At 38.5% G+C, this 17,598-nt stretch overlaps 1 protein-coding gene across 1 annotated transcript in view; it reads right to left on the bottom strand.

Moving 5' to 3' along the window:
* PCCB (propionyl-CoA carboxylase subunit beta) overlaps window positions 1-15,857 on the bottom strand; it is a 50,108-nt gene extending 34,251 nt beyond the window's left edge. Inside the window, exons 1-5 of the mRNA XM_043997451.1 lie at window positions 15,631-15,857; window positions 12,839-12,958; window positions 11,297-11,365; window positions 7,431-7,487; window positions 6,409-6,522 (exon numbers count right to left, since the gene is read on the bottom strand). Of these exons, the coding sequence (XP_043853386.1) occupies window positions 6,409-6,522; window positions 7,431-7,487; window positions 11,297-11,365; window positions 12,839-12,958; window positions 15,631-15,822 (552 nt within the window). The 5' untranslated portion in view covers window positions 15,823-15,857. The remainder of the gene's footprint in view (window positions 1-6,408; window positions 6,523-7,430; window positions 7,488-11,296; window positions 11,366-12,838; window positions 12,959-15,630) is intronic.
* Window positions 15,858-17,598: the final 1,741 nt, after the last annotated feature.

Genomic DNA, 17,598 nt, shown 5'->3' with positions numbered 1-17,598 from the left:
CAACTTTAGAAAAATTGTTGGATAGAAAATAAATTCACATAAATCATCAGGATTTCTGTATATTACCAACAAAACCCTACAGGATGAGATAGAGAAACTCCATTCAAAATAAGTACTGGATATAAAAAGTACTTCAGAATATATCCATTTAAGACATACACAGGAACTATATAATACAACTATGAATCATTCTTTACACAAATAAAGACAGATTTGAATAACTGGAGGAATATTAACTACTCATGGGTAGGTTGAGCCAATATAATTAAAAATTATAATACAGGGCAGCTAGGTGGCACAGTGGATAAAGCACTGGCCCTGGATTTAGGAGGACCTGAGTTCAAATCTGGCCTCAGACAACACTTGACACTTACTAGCTGTGTGACCCTGGGCAAGTCACTTAACCCTCATTGCCCCACAAAACAAAACAAAACAAAACAAAACAAAACAAAACAAATGATAATACTACCTAAATTAATTTACTTATTTGGTGCCACACCAAACTACCAATAATTATTTTGTAACACTAGAAAGAATAATGACAAAATTCATCTAGAGGAACAAAAGGTCAAGAATCTCAAGGTAAATAATGAAAAAAAATGGGAAGAAAAGAGGCCTAGTATAGATTTCAAACTGTATAAAAAAATTGTCATCAGAATGATTTGGTTAAGAAATACAGAAGTTGATCAGTGCAATGGATTAGATACACAATATACAGAAGCAAACAAACATAGTAGACTAGTATTCAAGAAACCCAAAGACTCCAACTACTGGGGTAAGAACTCACTATTCAACAAAAACTGCTGGAAAAACTCGAAAACAGTGTGGTAGAAACTGGGTATAGATCAACCTCTCACACTACAAACCAAGCTCCAAGTGAATCATACATAAAGACTGTCATCATAAACAAATTAGAGGAGCAAGGAAGAAATTATCTTTTGGATCTACAGACAGGGAAAAGAATTCATGAACACACAACAGATAGAAAGGATCATAGAAGATGAAATGGATGACTTTGATTATATAAAATTTAAAAGTTTTGCACAAATAAAACCAAAGTAGCTAAAATTGGAAAGGAAACAGGCAACTGAGAAAAAAAATCTTTGTCTCAAACTTCTTTGTTAAGGATCTCACTTCTAAAATATATAAGGAATGGATTCAAACTTATAAGAATAAGAGTCATTTTCCAATTGATAAATGGTCAAAGGATATGAACTGGTAACTTTCTAAGGAAGAAATCTAAGCTATCAATAGCCATGTGAAAAAGTGCTCCAAATCACTACTAGAGAAATGCAAATAAAAATTATACTGAGGTATCACCTCAAACCCATGAGATCAGAAAAGCTGAGGAAAAAAGAAAGAAAAAAATGACAAATATCATAGGGGCTTTGGGAAAAGAAGCATATTAATGCACTACTGGTGAAGCTGTGAATGGACCAGCCATTCTGGAAAGCAATTTGTAACTATGGCCAAAATATCATTAAATAGTATATACCAGTGACCCAGTGATACCACCACTAGGCCTATACCCCAAAGAGCTTGAAGAAAAGGAAAAGGATCCATGTGCAAAAATATTTATGGTAACTCTTTTTGTGGTCACAAAGAAGTGGAAACACATCAATCAATGAATGTCTAAAGAAATTATTGTATAATGAACATAAAAATTAAAAGAGCAATGCCAGAAAAAAACAGGAAAAGTTGTATGAACTGATGCAGACCTCGAGTAGAACCAAGTGAACAATTATTCAATAAAAACAACATTGTAAAGACAAACAATTCTGAAAGACTTGAGAACTCTGATCAATGTAATGATTAGCCATGATGCCAGAAAGCAGATGATGAAGAAGTATGCTATCCTTCTTCTGACAAAAAGGTGATGGACTTAAGGTGCTGACTGAGATGTATATTTTGGAAATAGCCAATGAACTTGTTTTGCCTGACTGCATATTTGTTAAAAATGGTTTTGGGGGCAGCTAGATGGCGCAGTGGATAGAGCACCGGCCCTGGAGTCAGGAGGACCTGAGTTCAAATCCGGCTTCAGACACTTAACACTTACTAGCTGTGTGACCCTGGGCAAGTCACTTAACCCCAATTGCCTCACTAAAAAAAAAAAAAAATGGTTTTGCTGGATTTCTCTTCCCCAACCTACCCCCAACAGGTTGTGGGTTTAGTTGAAAAAAATTTAATTTATTTTAAAAGAAGAAAAGAAAAAAGAATACCTGCTCTAACTTAAAAAAAATATTTTGATAACTGTATATCAATATAGTTGGTTTCCTTTATAATCTCATGTATTTTGTTTTATGAATTAAAAAATATTGTTCTGAGAAGGGGTCTATGACACCAAAGAGGTTAATAACCCCTGCTCTAGAGCCTTGGCTCCACCAGGAACAATGAAAGAAGCTCTTTGAGCAATTTGGAACTATTCATACCCTTTGACCCAGTGGTACCACTGCTAAGTCTGTATCCCAAAGAGACAATAGAAAAGGGAAAAGGACCCACATGTACAAAAATATTTATAGCAGCTCTCTTTGTGGTGGCAAAGAACTGGAAATCAAGGGAATGCCCATCAACAGGGGAATGGCTAAACAAGTTGTGGTATATGAATGTAATGGAATAATATTGTGCTGTAAGAAACAATGAGGAGGAGGAGGTCAGAGAAACCTGGAAGGACTTACATGAACTGATGCTGACTGAGAGGAGCAGAACAAGAACATTGTACACAGTAACAACAACATTGTGTGAAAAATAATGGTGATAGACTTGGCTCTTCTCAGCAGCGCAACAATCCAAAATCAAAGAACTCATGATAGAAAATGTTCTTAACATCTAGAAAAAAGAACTGTGGATTATGAATGAAGATTGAACCATAATGCTTCTACTTTTGGACTGGTTTTTTTTTTCCTTCTTTTTTGAGGTTTTTCCCTTGTGCTCTGATTCTTCTTTCACAAGATGACTAATGCAGAAATATGTTTAATGTGATTGTACACATATAACATATCAGACTGCTTTCCATCTTGGGGAGGAGGGAGGTAAGGAAGGGTGGGAAAAAAATTTGGAACTAAAAATCCTATGAAAACAAATGTTGAAAACTATCCTTATATGTAACTGGAAAATAATAAAATACTTTTTTTAAAAAAGCCCTTTCTCTCTGGGTGTAATGAAAAACTTTGTCTCCTATTAAACAAATTTCAGACATTAGCAAAGTACTGTGGGTGGGGGAGATAGTTTTCAGCATAAGATTCGGTTCCTTTCCTCTAAAATCATGCTACACTTGGGGTGAGGCCTAAAAATAAGCCTGTCATATTTAGTTATTCTCCTCAGAGAAAAGAGGCTGTCTTAAGGCTTTTTTCCCCCCAAACCATTACATTTTCTCTTAGGGGAAGAGTATTGGCTATGACCAATGGAAGCCCTTTCCAGAAAGCTGAGAACACAATAACTTGATGTTGTAGTTTAGTGTCTGAGGACTGGTCTGAGGAGTCTACCTAATTTTACCAACCTAAATGCTTCCCTTTCTTGTCCCTTCCCTTCACCCATATACTCCTCTCTAGCACCACTACCACCACTGGCCTGGGTCTTCCTCGTCCCACTCCAGGCAGGATACCCAGAGTCCAGTTGCTCAGAGGAGAGTATATCTGAGAATGGGAGAGATAGAAACATATGGAAGTTCCATTCAAGGACCCTCTGAGGAAGGTAAGAAAAAGAAAAATATCATAGAATAGTACTGTAGCAAGAAGCATAATTCTGGGAGCCTCAGGCCAAGGCTACAGATAGGAGAGGAAGGACATGGGCAACACTAGCTGTTGGGGTGTTGGATTCAGAATCTTTGCGTTTTACTTTTAAAATTTTTATTAGTTTTTAAGTTCCTTTTTTAATTAATATTTTTAAACAAAGAAGATATATGCATATGACTACTTTGGACCAATTATTTACTTGGTTTTTAGAGTTCTCTACCATACTGATTTCTGAAATGCAAAATCTTTGTTTGAAAATATATGCATCTGTATGGACATAAGAGAAAACTAAACTGTACTGCTGCTCATAACGAGGTTGCAACAAACTAAATAAGTGTCAGATTAAATTTTCTCTGAATTTTGATTACAACATTAAATACCATTCATGTAAATAGTATTGAGTTGTTCATAGTTGCCTGCTTACAACTTTAAACGAATTAGAAAAAAATGTCCAGACAGATTTGCATATTAGAGTAAACCCCAGTTATATGCACATTCAGAAGACAAAATGGAGTTCTTCTGTAGGTGCAGCTAGGTGGTGCAGTGGATAGAGCACTGGCCCTGGATTCAGGAGTACCTGAGTTCAAATCTGGCCTCAGACACTTAACAATTACTAGCTGTGTGGCCCTAGGCAAGTCACTTAACCCCAATTGCCTCACCAAAAAAAAAACCAAAACAAAAAATGGAGTTCTGTAAACAGCTAAGTGTTTTATATGCATTCGGGATTTTTGTCCAAGTTTTTCTAATAATTATCCTAATAATTAGAATACAAGTTTGTTGAAGGCAGGGACTATTTCATTTCTATCTTTATATCTCCAGTGCCTTGAACAGGATAGGCACTTCATAAATATTTGCTGAATTTTAAATGAATAATTTTTGAAACTGTAATAAAGAACATTATTTCCAAGATTCCTTCATAAAGCAGGTCATATCATACCACTAAAGCTAAGCTTCCAGCTCTATACTTTGACACTCAAACTATCATTGCCCCTGACCTATGTAAATTCTTGGACAATTTTCAAATTTAAATGTAATCAGTATCCCTTCTCTCCACTGGGAGGGGAGCAGAAGACAGACAAGAAAGGTTAAGGAGAATGTGTCAAACCAATGAACTAAATCTGGCTCTCCACTTGTTTTTTTGGGGGGGGAGCCTTGGACTAATTTTGTTCTAATCACTGTCAATAAATTCCAAAGAAAAGATTCTCTCCAGGTAGACTGCTACAACTTTGCATTCAGAGAACTGACTTATAGCTTGAATTTAAAGAATAAAGAACAGTTCAGAGGATGATAGATTCAGGGCTAGAGAGGGACCTCAGAAGTCACCAAGCCCAACTCGCTCATTTTATAAATGAAAAAAAAATGTGTGCCATGGAGATTAAATGATTTGCCCAAGGTCACACAGGTTTTAAGTAACAGAGTCAGGATTCAAACTCAAGCCCTCTCTCTCCAAATCTTATGCTTTTTCCATTGAACCACAACGACTTCACAACTGAAGAGCTGTGAGTAGTAATGAATTGGCTAATAAGGACTTCGGCATATTAAGTATTCAATAAATAGCAGCTGATTTATTTCAAACATCTGTGATAATACCATTCATGTTATAGTCCAAAGGAAAGTTAAGCTGTAACAAGAGTATCTGACAATGTTTTTTAAAAAAATATACTGATTGGGGGCAGCTAGGTGGCGCAGTGGATAGAGCACCGGCCCTGGAGTCAGGAGTACCTGAGTTCAAATCCAGCCTCAGACACTTAACACTTACTAGCTGTGTGACCCTAGGCAAGTCACTTAACCCCAATTGCCTCAGTTAAAAAATATATATACTGATAACTGAATTTCAATGTAATTGGTTTCCTTCATAAAAGAGTATATGTTTAATAACATTATTCTGGAAAAGTTTCCATAGGTTTCATTAGACTGCCAAAAGGATCAGTCACACAAAAATGGTTAAGAATCCCTGCTCTAGAGCCTACCAGCTCTCCCTGTTCCAATTTCCTCCTCTCTCCCTCTTTTTCTATAGCTGTTTGTTGAGATCTCTATCTCCTTATACTCCTCTCTTGCTCTTTCTTTAAATATGTTTCACTGTTCCTCTTTTTGTGAAGCTGTTTAGTTAGTAAAACGAACCTCTCTGTCTCTCTCTCTCTCCCCGTGTCTTTTCCCCTCCACCAGTTGCTCCCCCAACCCCACCCAAACTGGCCATAATGACAAATCTAAACACATTTGAAAATGTAGTTCTAATTGTTGAATTAAGTTTTATTCCTTGTTCTTAAATTTTAAATTGTAGATGTTTAACCTAAAATATGTTTCTCTCAAAAAAAAAGTTTCCCCACCTATGACATTTTCTCCCAGACATCTCTGAAAAACCCAGAATATATAATATATAATATATAATATATATATATATATATATATATTTGGGGGGGGCAGGGCAATGAGGGTTAAGTGACTTGCCCAGTGTCACACAGCTAGTAAGTGTCAAGTGTCCAAGACTAGATTTGAACTCAGGTCCTCCTGAATCTAGGGCTGGTGCTTTATCCACTGGGTCACCTAGCTGCCCCCCCAGAATATATATTAACAGAGCAAATACATTAAAACAAGAGAAAATTCAGGAGATAGTGACTACTAAAGGCTGAACAATGCCATATAGTTTTACTTCTTCTCTTCAAATTGAGTCTCTTACCAAAAATATATCAGCATAACCAGCCAAGGATTCTACCCCTTCTTGGATCCGAGCTCCTCCAGAATCATTCAGTCCAATCACAGGAGCCCCAACTAGCATAGCTTGATCCATGATCTGCAGGGAGCACAAAGACTTGGGTTATAACAACATTCCATCACTATCCAATGGCACTTAAAGAATCACATGGCAATTTATTAACACATGTTCACAGTATTTCCCATGTAAGGTTTACCAAAGCTGGAGAAGAGGACACCGGTTTGGTTCATTTTATTAACTAAATACCTTCAGAGAAGGAAGAACAAGGAAGTATATTTAAATGGCTACATTAGAACCTTAAAAAAGTCCCTTTGCTCATTCCCTAAATTTGCAAAAAAGAGAGAAAAATCCACTTTCCTGTGGAAAGTACTTCTAAAAACAGCAGCTTATATGCTTTTTTATTGCTCTTAGTACCCAACAGTCTTTTTAGTGCACATAATCAGGTACCACAATTACTTGTTCAAAAGTACTGATGATGGGAGCAGCTAGGTGGCGCAGTGGATAGAGCACCGGCCCTGGAGTCAGGAGGACCTGAGGTCAAATCAGGCCTCAGACATTTAACACTTACTAGCTGTGTGACCCTGGGCAAGTCACTTAACCCCAATTGCCTCACTAAAAAAAAAAAAAAAAGTACTGATGATGGAGTGAGCAGTAATCCATCTGACAACCAAAGCCTGGGCTGTGCCTGACCCCAGACTGTGTCTTTTCCTTCCTTGTCTGTGGCCCATCACAGATTCTTTTCCTACGACCCAAATACCCCTGATAAAAAAAAAAAGGGTACCTCAGATATCACAAAGCAACTATGTAATCTTTCTCCTCAACCGCAAATATCACCACAACGATTCTCTACTTTTTTCTGCTCCTGGGCTTCTATAGCACAGGCTGGCATTGTGACCTAACCATGAGAGGTTCAGCCAGACCCCTGAAGGCTATCAAAGGCTGTTTCACATTTCAAGTCCAGCATTTTTTGGTTGTTAAATATTTACTTTACAGATCTTCTGGGCATGAGCTCCTGACAGGCTTCCTCCAAACACTGTAAAATCCTAAAAAACAAAGAAAAAAAAAGTAAGAAATGACCATTAAACTTCATAAAGGATGAGGGCAGAGGGACAGGAGGGTGTGGTTACAATCTAATTAACTTGAAGTAGGTTTATCAGCAAAGTCAATGACTCTCACTTAATTCAATGGGTTTAGATTCATCTCTAGGTGGGGCCTTTGAGTATCTGACAAATGCCATTATTTTCTCACAGGCCTAAACTTAAGTCAAAATGCATTCTTATCATGTCATATTCATAAGAGAAGAATTATGGGGCAGCTAGGTGGCTCAGTGGATAGAGCACCGGCCCTGTAGTCAGGAGTACCTGAGTTCAAATCCAGCCTCAGATACTTAACACTTACTAGCTGTGTGACCCTGGGCAAGTCATTTAACCCCAACTGCCTCACCAAAAAAAAAAAAAAATGGCTTGGGCTGGATGGTCTCTAAGGTGCATTTCAGCTCTAATTCTGTTATTCTGTGATTCTTCTCTCTCTCTCTCTCTCTCTTTTTTTTTAGTGAGGCAATTGGGGTTAAGTGACTTGCCCAGGGTCACACAGCTAGTAAGTGTTAAGTATCTGAGGCTGGATTTGAACTCAGGTCCTCCTGATTCCAGGGTTGGTACTCTATCCACTGCACCACCTAGCTGCCCCGCCATTTTGTTTTATAGTAGAGACATGGAGAAGTTAAGAGACTTGTCCAGGATCCCACAGCTGGTTAAGTGTTTTATGGACAGGATTTGGACCCAGGTCTTTCTGACTCTGAATCCTCATACTGTCTCTTAGATGCACAATCTTCTGTTAGTGGGCTTCCTCTATCCTCATGTCCTGAGTAGGCCTCAAAGGACTAAATGTAGAGGCAGTTATATCCTTATATTTAAAGGCAAAAACATAAACAATGGCAGAGCAATGAATGAAATGAGCAGCACACCCAATGACAACAACCATGGACACACACATTTATAAAGCACTTCAAAATGTGCCAACAAAACTGAGGCAGGAAATAGGTAAGTGAGTTGCCAACAATCACATCGCTATGAAGGGGCTGAGATGGGAACCTTATATGGGGCTTCTTCTCACTTAGGGTCAGTACTGGAAATGATGTAGGAGGCAAAAAGCGGTTAACAGAAAAGCCTAATGTCCAAGCCCTAATTCAGATATTAGCTCTAAAAGGGATTCAGACCCCAGTTAATGGATAACTTCTTCATTAATATAAGTCAGGGCCTCCCTTCTTGCATACCCACAGTAATCAGTATCCATAACAGGGACATAAAAGGGCAGGTCATATGCCAATGATAAAACTAGGAATTGATGAAAAATGAAGATATTTTGAAACTAGCCATGGGAAACAGAAAGAGAAATGTGCAGAAAAGGCCAAATTTGTCCCTAGATTCACCTTATGATGTATAAACCCCCAAAACACACCTCCACAGAAAAAGGTACCCGCCTTAGGGGTTGGCTTAGGACCCCAGGAACTCCAAATTAGGATAAGCCCTCCCCTGTATTTCCCCAAAATGGAGAATATTATGAGGACAGGCCCTCCCCTGTACCTCCCTAAGGTGGAGATTATTATAATGAGACTGATAATCAATTTATCTATACTATAAATATAACTATTTTTTCCTTCACTATTTGAAAGATACCTTTCTACTTTTCTGGTTCTCTCCCTGTGGTTACCCACAGTATTGTAATAAAACTTGAGAAACTGAGTCACTGAGTTTTGTACTTCTTTTGGGACAACTCACGATCAATTTGACCCCAATTTCAGCCCACATCAGAAAGATGTTTTCAAAGGTCAAGAAATTCAGAACATCCTAGAGTATGTGGCTGCTACTGGTCCCACACACCCCTCCCTTCTCTGGCTGGCTTCCCCCCTCATATATCTTGCTTTTCAGCTGCTGTTGAAGCAGGTTTAAGGAGCTGATCTCTAACTGGAAGTACACCAAATCAAGGGGGAAATGAACATGGGAAAAAAATCTAGAGAAGCTCGCTATAGTCCAGGCCGATCTTCAATTTTCACAAGTTCTTTGAAGATGATAAAAATAAACCAGCAGCAGCAGCAGAAACTGCTGCCAGGGAAAGCTTGGAAAAAGAGAGATTTATAACAATGTGGCAAAATGCATTGGGGATTTCTGCCTCTTCCTTTAATTTTCTCAAATACATTTTTTCTGTAGCATTCTGACATGGAATAAGTGACAGGATCCAGAAAACATACCTTTCTCTGCCTCACTGACTTTGATGGTTTCTCCTATTTAAGATTTTTTAACCCACTTTTCATAAATTAGCAAAAAACTAAAGATGCTTGATTCTTTGAGGCTGATAGCTTGTAGCTCCATTTGTAGCTCCAAAAGGAAACATTTCCAAGTTAATTAAGTCAGTATAAGCTGTAATTATTGTCCTAATAAATTATACTTCAATAAACCATATAGGGCTGCCAGTGGCATGGTAGTTGGACTGCTTGGCCTCATATTAGGAAGGCTTGAGTTGAAATCTGACCTCAAACACTTACTAGTTGTATATCCCTCGGCAAGTTACTTTAATAAAAAAAAAAAATCTGTTGGCCTCAGTTTCTTCATCTGTAAAATGGGGATAACAATAGCACCCACCTTCTACAATTATAAGAATAAAATGAGATATTTGTATAGCCCTTAGCAAACTTTAAAACATCATGTAAATGCTAGCTATAATTATTACTATTGTTATTGTACTTTTATTATACCAAACTCACTTAATTTCTAAACTCATTCCAGACCTGTAAAGGGCAGTAAAGTATTACCTTTATTTAAATTTTCTTCTCCCAAAAAACATCCACCTGGAAAACAATGTTTATTTCACATGGCCTGATAACAACTATAATTATGAATACTCTCAAGGGAGCACATGCTTATAATATTCAATTTCTTGGCTCTGAAAAATAGCATAGTTATATGCTTAGATTACAGGCACAGTAGTATACCTAGGAAATATTCTTTAATCCAAGACATTTTCCATCTGGAATATGACCTCATTCACTAACTACCCCCAGGAGGAAACTCACAATCTCTAGAATCAGTATGACCATATAACACCCATTCTACTTTGGCACTCTCCTTAAAAAATAATGCTCTAGGGGCAGCTAGATGGCGCAGTGGATTGAGCACCAGCCCTGGAGTCAGGAGTACCTGAGTTCAAATCCAGCCTCAGACACTTAATACTCACTAGCTGTATGACCCTGGGCAAGTCACTTAACCCCAACTGCCTCACTATAAAAACCAAAAAAACCAAAAAACCAAAACAACAACAACAAAAAAATGCTCTACTAAAGACATATATTTCCTACAAGAAAAATTCCTGAAACATGCACTTATTACATATATTCATTCCTTCATTTATTCATTAAACATTTGTTAAATAGTCCCTGTTTATATTCTACTATAACTCCACCTTGTGGCTAACCTCCACCTTTATAGGTTTTTAATTATGGCCTTAATTTTTACTAAGTTTTATTGATGACCATATATTTATATCTTGCTAATTACCATCCTCATCATAAAGAGAAAAGTGGTTATGCAAAACTGACCCACACAGTGTGATCATGTCTGAAAGTATGTATGATACAGCACCCACAGTCCTCCAGCCATCTGAGAAAATAACCTTGGCCTTTAGATTGCTCTCCCCCAGATTACAAATCCACCTTTCAAAAGCAGGTTTCCACTTCCTTAAGACCACCTAGTTAATTCCTTTCTTGCTTCCTTCTCCTTTTAGAGTGCTGAATTTCAACATATTATATCAGGTTGCAGCTAGATATAATGACTGAATGTTTACAATGACTATAATATACCTGACTGAAGACGTAAACCAATCTTCCATTGATTCGGCCCCGGCCAGTTACCACACTGTCCCCAGGAAACTGCAGAGTAAAGAAATCGAATAACATAAGAGTCAAAACATAAATGTTATCTATTTTAATAAACTTGGTTGTTGCTTTGTAATAAAAAAAAAGAAAGATGAAAGCTAAAACAACTTCACAGAGGATGACTTGGAATACAAGTATGAAGGATGAATACAAAACACCTGGGAGCTCATTAATGCAATCACACTGGATTAGAGATTGAACAGATTTCTAAACCTGAAAAAGAAACAAGAACCAGTAATGCAAATTTAGGTCTTAATTCTGCTCCTAAAAGCATGAAGCTCCCTTAGTGCTGGAGGTCTAGACTTATCAATTCATATAATCACAGAGTGTCAGGATTGCAAGGCTTCTCAGGGAATGTTGACAGTTACATATTTAAAATTTTTTTTTAATTAAAAAAACCCAAAGATGGTGTTTTCTCAAAAGTAAAGCCACCAACAATCAATGGGAATTCTGCCCCAAAAAGACTAATGTAAATAACACCAAGGCATCAAGACAATTTCCCAGCCACAGACTACAACAGACCCACACCTAAAAAAACTAGACCAAGCTTAATGTTGTAAAATTAAGCACAGAGAACCCCACGTGTCTAGTTATGTAATTGCTGGAGAGCTGTAAAAATTAAATGTTGATTATTCCATTGGGAATACCTTAGTGAGCTCTCCTTATCTAAATTTTGTCTTTCCCCCAGTGCCCAGCAGTGTACACAGCACCCATTAAGTAAACATGTGTTTTTCTATTTCTTGTTTAGCTAAAAATGTGTGTGTGTGTGTGTGTGTGTGTGTGTATGTATGCAATGGTCAAACTTTGTGTTTTACTTTGCTTTGCTCACTCAGCTAAGTCAGAATGAAATGGAAATGTCATTTTGGACATGTGTTCAAGACCCTTTTTTCTATAGTGCTAAAAATCTAAGCAACCAAAGTAGACAGAGCTTATGAAAAATGCATTATGGTGATGAACTGTCAAGCAATGTGCAAGTCTAAAAGAAGTGACTGCCTAAAGAAGAACTCTGACTCAAGCTCCTCTCTACACAAAACTGGCATATATTAGATCAATCAAGAGCCCAACAGGGGACCTGAGTCATCTGGGGAACCTTCCATCCACTAAGTGCCCCACACCAGAACTAAACAGTTAGTGAATACCAGGTCACCAGGGGAAAGGCTCATCCATTCACTCCTTTGTAGCAGAGATTATGATTTTTTTGCCTGGACCTGTGATTTCATCAGTCATTTCTCTCTGCTGGTGGAGATCAACGACTGTTTCTGCAACCACGAACCTTAGAGAATTAGAATTACTCAAGGACCTCAGAGGCTGAAAGATTTGTGGTTTGTATTAGAGACAGAACTTGACTCTAGGCCTTTCTGATTCTGAGACTAACCCTCTTCCCATTGTGCAAAACAGGGCCATGAGTAGAGTAATATCTAGAGTATATGTAGTAGGATAATACATAGCGCAATTCTGAATAAATACCTTCTTTTTATCCGATGCCATTCCAAAATCAGCACATCTGTGTTCTACAAACATGTCACTTTCAACAAAACTCCCATGATCCAACAAGACACTGATTCGCTCTCTGGCTGTTAGTTTTCCCTGAAATTAAAAAGGACACACAAAGTGCCTTGAATAAATCAGTCTATAAATCACAAAGGAGAAACTGGCTACAAGTGAGTTTATCTTGCTTTCTGTCACTCTTTGCCTATTTGTGCTCCCTTTCCTTGGCCCCCACCATCATAAATCTGGCTCTTCTATTCAACTTAGTTAAGATACAGGTTAAAATACTGTTTTCCCAGTCTGGTAGAAATTAGGTTTAGACAAACTTCTCACATCATTTACAAAGATAAGCTCCAAAGGATAATATGATTTAGATATAAAAGGTTACATAAACAAATCAGAGGATCAAGTAAGGAAATACCTTTTGTGTATGGATAGGGCAAGAGTTCATGATGAAGGAGCAGCTAGGTGGCACAGTGGATAAAGCACCAGCCCTAGATTCAGAAGGACCTGAGTTCAAATTCAGCCTGATATTTGACACTTACTATCTGTGTGACCCTGGGCAAGTCACTTAACCCCAATTGCCTCACACACACAAAAAAAGAGTTCATGATGAAATATGAGATAATAAAGATCACAAAATTGAAATAGGAAATTTTAATTACATAAAATTTTAAAGGTTTTGCATAAACAAACCAATGCAATTAAAATTTGAAGGGAAACAATTGGGACATTATCTTTGCAGTAAGTTTTTTTACAGCCAAGATATATAGGATATCAAAATATCTAAGAACCAGAGCCATTATCCAATATTTAAATGGTCAAGGGATAGGATAGGCAGTTCTCAAAAGAAATCCAAGCCATGATCAGATATGTAAAAAAAACCAAAACATTTCTCCAAACCACTAATAATCTGAGAATTGCAAATGAAAGCAACTTTGAAATTCTACTTCACATCCATCAGATTGACAAAGATGACAAATTAGAAACTGGCCATTGTTGGAGTAGCTTCAGGAAAACAGATAGACTAATGCACTACTGGTGGAGCTGTGAAATGATCTAGACCAAAGCTACTTAAACTGAGTTTTGACCCCATATGGAGTCGTGTAACTGAATGTGGGAGGTCTCCAAAAATCTGGCAACAGTAAAAGGTTATATATCTATATCTATTTTATATACCTAAATACTTGGGGTCGCATAAAAATTTCTCAGGCAAAAAGGAGTCACAAGTGGGAAAAGTTTAAGAAGCCCTGATTTATACTTGTGGCTGGACATTGTGGTAAGTTTGAAACTATCCCTCCTGCAAAATCACTAACCTGTGCATGTCCTTTGATCCAGCAATACCACTATTAGACCCATACCCCAATGAGATCAAAAGAGGGGGAGCCAGATGTACAAAAATATTTATATCAGCTCTTTTTGTCATAGCAAAAAAATGGAAACTCAGTGGTACCCATCAATTGAGGAATGACTAAACAAATTAAAGCAAATTACTATAATGGAATATTAGTGAACCCTAAGAAATTATGATGGGGACTGCTTCAGAGAAACATGGGGAAAGGTATGAACTGATGCAGATTGAACAATTTATAAAATAACATTATAAAGACAAATAACTTTGAAAGAAATCTGATCAATGCAAGACCATCTAGAGGACTCAGAAGAAAGCATGTTATTCACCTCCCCATAGAGGTGATGGGTTCAAAGTGCAAAATAAGATATTAATTTCTGAAAACTGTTAGTAAGGAAATTTGCTTAGCTTGATTATACATATTTGGTCTAAGAGTATGAATTTTATTTTTCCAACGATGGGGTAAAGTGGGAGGGAAAGTAAATGTGTTTTAAAAACCCATAATAACAAAAATAGGAAATTTTTAAATAAAATTTTTATATTGTAAAAAAATTATAATAAAAAATAATTTAAGAACTTTGATCAATGCAATGACCAACCATGACTTCAGAGGACCTATGAAGTAGCAAGCTACTCACTTTGTCCTGCCTGAGGTTATATCAGGACTCACTGTACAGTGAGACATGTTTCTGAACGTGTCCAACCAGGGAATTTGGTTTTTTTGAATATGCATGTTTACTACGAAGATTTGGGTTTATTATTTTTCAGCCAATGGGTTGGGAAAGAAAGTAAATGCTTGCTTATTGAGAAAAAAAAATTTTTTTAAGTGCCATTGGTGGTTAGACGCATCAGGAATTTTATGAGTTCAAATTCAGTGTCCTCTCCACTCACACAATCAGTATGTGGATCAAATGCGGTGAAGTTGCAACGCTGGCTGACATATGTGGAAAGAACCCTGGGGGTGCCCTCAGTTCACCAGGGGTGAGGGGGGCACGCTCCCCGGGCCCCCCTTCCTCATGCATAAAAGGAGGGCCTGGCAAGCAAAGCATATCTATGGTTTCTTCCCCCACCCCCAGCTCTTCCCACTCTCTTGGCTCAGTGTCTCCACCTGTCTCAAACTGCTCGGATGACTCATTCCTCCCAGCTACCTCCACACATACACTGGAAAGACAAAAAAGAGGTGAATGTACTTTTAAAGTAACTGTAACATCGACTCCTGGGGCGCCAGCGCAGGGAAGGGGTTGAGACGCTTTACTGAAAAATATTGAAAAATGGGAAAATGGGAGGGGCTGGAGCACGCCTCCCAGACTACGTTTCGCTGATTGGTTGTCTTGAAGAGGGCGTCTTCGCACACGCCACGCAGTAATAGGCCAAGAACGAATAGGGGTGGCGCTTAAGGCTTGGCGTCCTTCCAACTCACCCGTTTGTGCTGGGCATCAATACGGGACTGACCGCCTCCGAGTAGTGCTTCTCGGCGTTTCCTTTCGATGCGCTCATTAACAGTGACGGGCTGGCTGCAGTATCTCCGGGCCTGCGCCATCCAGCTCCTGGTCCTGCTCACCAGAGCGCACCGGACAGTCCCGGCCGCCGCCGCCCGCAGTGCAACAGCCATCTTTGTTCTGGTTTCCTGTCCACCTTCTTCTCTGCCTTGTCTCACTGCGCCTGCGTATTGGGGACATTAGGCTCATTGAGCATGCGCTACCAGTTCGGCTAGAAAAGCGCATACACTACCTCCTGAGGGAAGGATGAATTGGGCGGGCGCATAAGGTGTTTTGCCTATCCGTCCACGTGGTTGATGATCCTGGTTCGACAACCTGGGAAGTGTTCTGCAGGTGGTAGAAGTCTAAACCTGAGCGGATTAAGTTACAGTCTGACAGTTTCCCCAGTTATCTCCCAACTACTGATCAATGCATCTTTCCAACAGCTACCAGACCTGGCTCATAATTTTAACAATTTACTACAATTCAAAAATCCTATAGTGCAGTATTAATAAATAGTTCCAGCTGTATTTTATATGAATGCCCAAAACAATTCTTACTCCAGCTAAACTGAACCACTTCACTGGTCCACGTTTAAATGGCCTTCACTCCGATAATTTGTTCCCTATTTCCCTCAGCCTTACTCTCCCAGCATTACAGGCACGGAGTTCCTTCCTTTGAGCCCAAAGAAGACAATGCCACCAATCAGTGATCAAAGGCTGAATACTTGGTTGAATTTCTACTGTGCACGCTGTTGGTCAGTATGTGAGGGGTGAAAGTTCATGGACTCGGGTTATGCCATTCAACAACCAAAGATGACTAGCCTTCAATTCATAAGTGTAAGCAGCTGAGTGTTACTTAAGTTGATTATTAACCATGGCATACATAAAAGCATGTTTAAATTGGATGATGGCATTAGCTGCATTGTAAATATTTCCAATGAGTCACACAAGAATGAAAGCCCTCCTTTCTGCTCAGCAATCCTTCTATTATTGACACCCTGTATCGTTTCCCACAAAAGTAGTTTCAGACTTTAGGAAGAAGCATTTAGTAAGCACTTAGTATGTACCAGGCACCGCATTAAGATAACTGCCAGAAATACAAAGAAAGGCAGAAACAGTCCATGATGAAAGAAGCTCAGTCTATCAGGGAGACAACATACAAACAACTATGTACAAATAAGATTAGATGGATAGGTAAGTAAATAATATATTCCTATTAGATATAGAGGTCCTTTGTTTTTTATGACATCAGAGTGATGTCATGACTTGCACTGAAATGGATTTAAGTGAGGGAACCATCTGGGTCCAGTGGCAAGATATACATCAAGACAATTGGAGATAGCCCCTGTATGTTTTTTAAGGCAATTGGGGTTAAGTGACTTGCCTATGGTCCCATAGCTAGCAAGTGTCTGAGGTGAAATTTGAACTCCCCTCCTCCTGACTCCAGGGTCAGTGATCTATCCACTGTACCACCTCACTGCCCTGGATGCAAAAGTAATCTCAGGAGGAAAAAACTACTATTAAGGGGTAGGGGTTGGGGGGGGGGGCTAGAAAAGTCTTCTTGCAGAAGGTGGAATTTTAGCTCAGACTTGAAGAAAGCAAATGAGGCTAGAAGATGTGAATAGGGAGATAATTCCAGGAATGAGAGTTAACCTATGAAAATGCAAGTAAAAAGATGGTGTGTCTGTGGGAAGAAAAGCAAAGAGGTCAATGCCCTTGGATTGTTCAGTATTTGGAAGGATGTCAAATGTAAAAAGACTGGAAAGATCTCACCATGTTTCCCCTGACATAATACTAGCCATAATTATCACAAATGGATTAAAATCTTACATCACTGATACAACCTAGTAGTTGAGCATTTTCAGCTTTCCTTCTCCACAACTCAGATCATGTTTTATCAGTCATTTA

Source organism: Dromiciops gliroides, chromosome 3 (genome assembly GCF_019393635.1).
Source record: "Dromiciops gliroides isolate mDroGli1 chromosome 3, mDroGli1.pri, whole genome shotgun sequence".
NCBI classification, from domain to species: Eukaryota; Metazoa; Chordata; class Mammalia; order Microbiotheria; family Microbiotheriidae; genus Dromiciops; species Dromiciops gliroides.
This window is presented reverse-complemented; position numbering and strand designations above follow the sequence as displayed.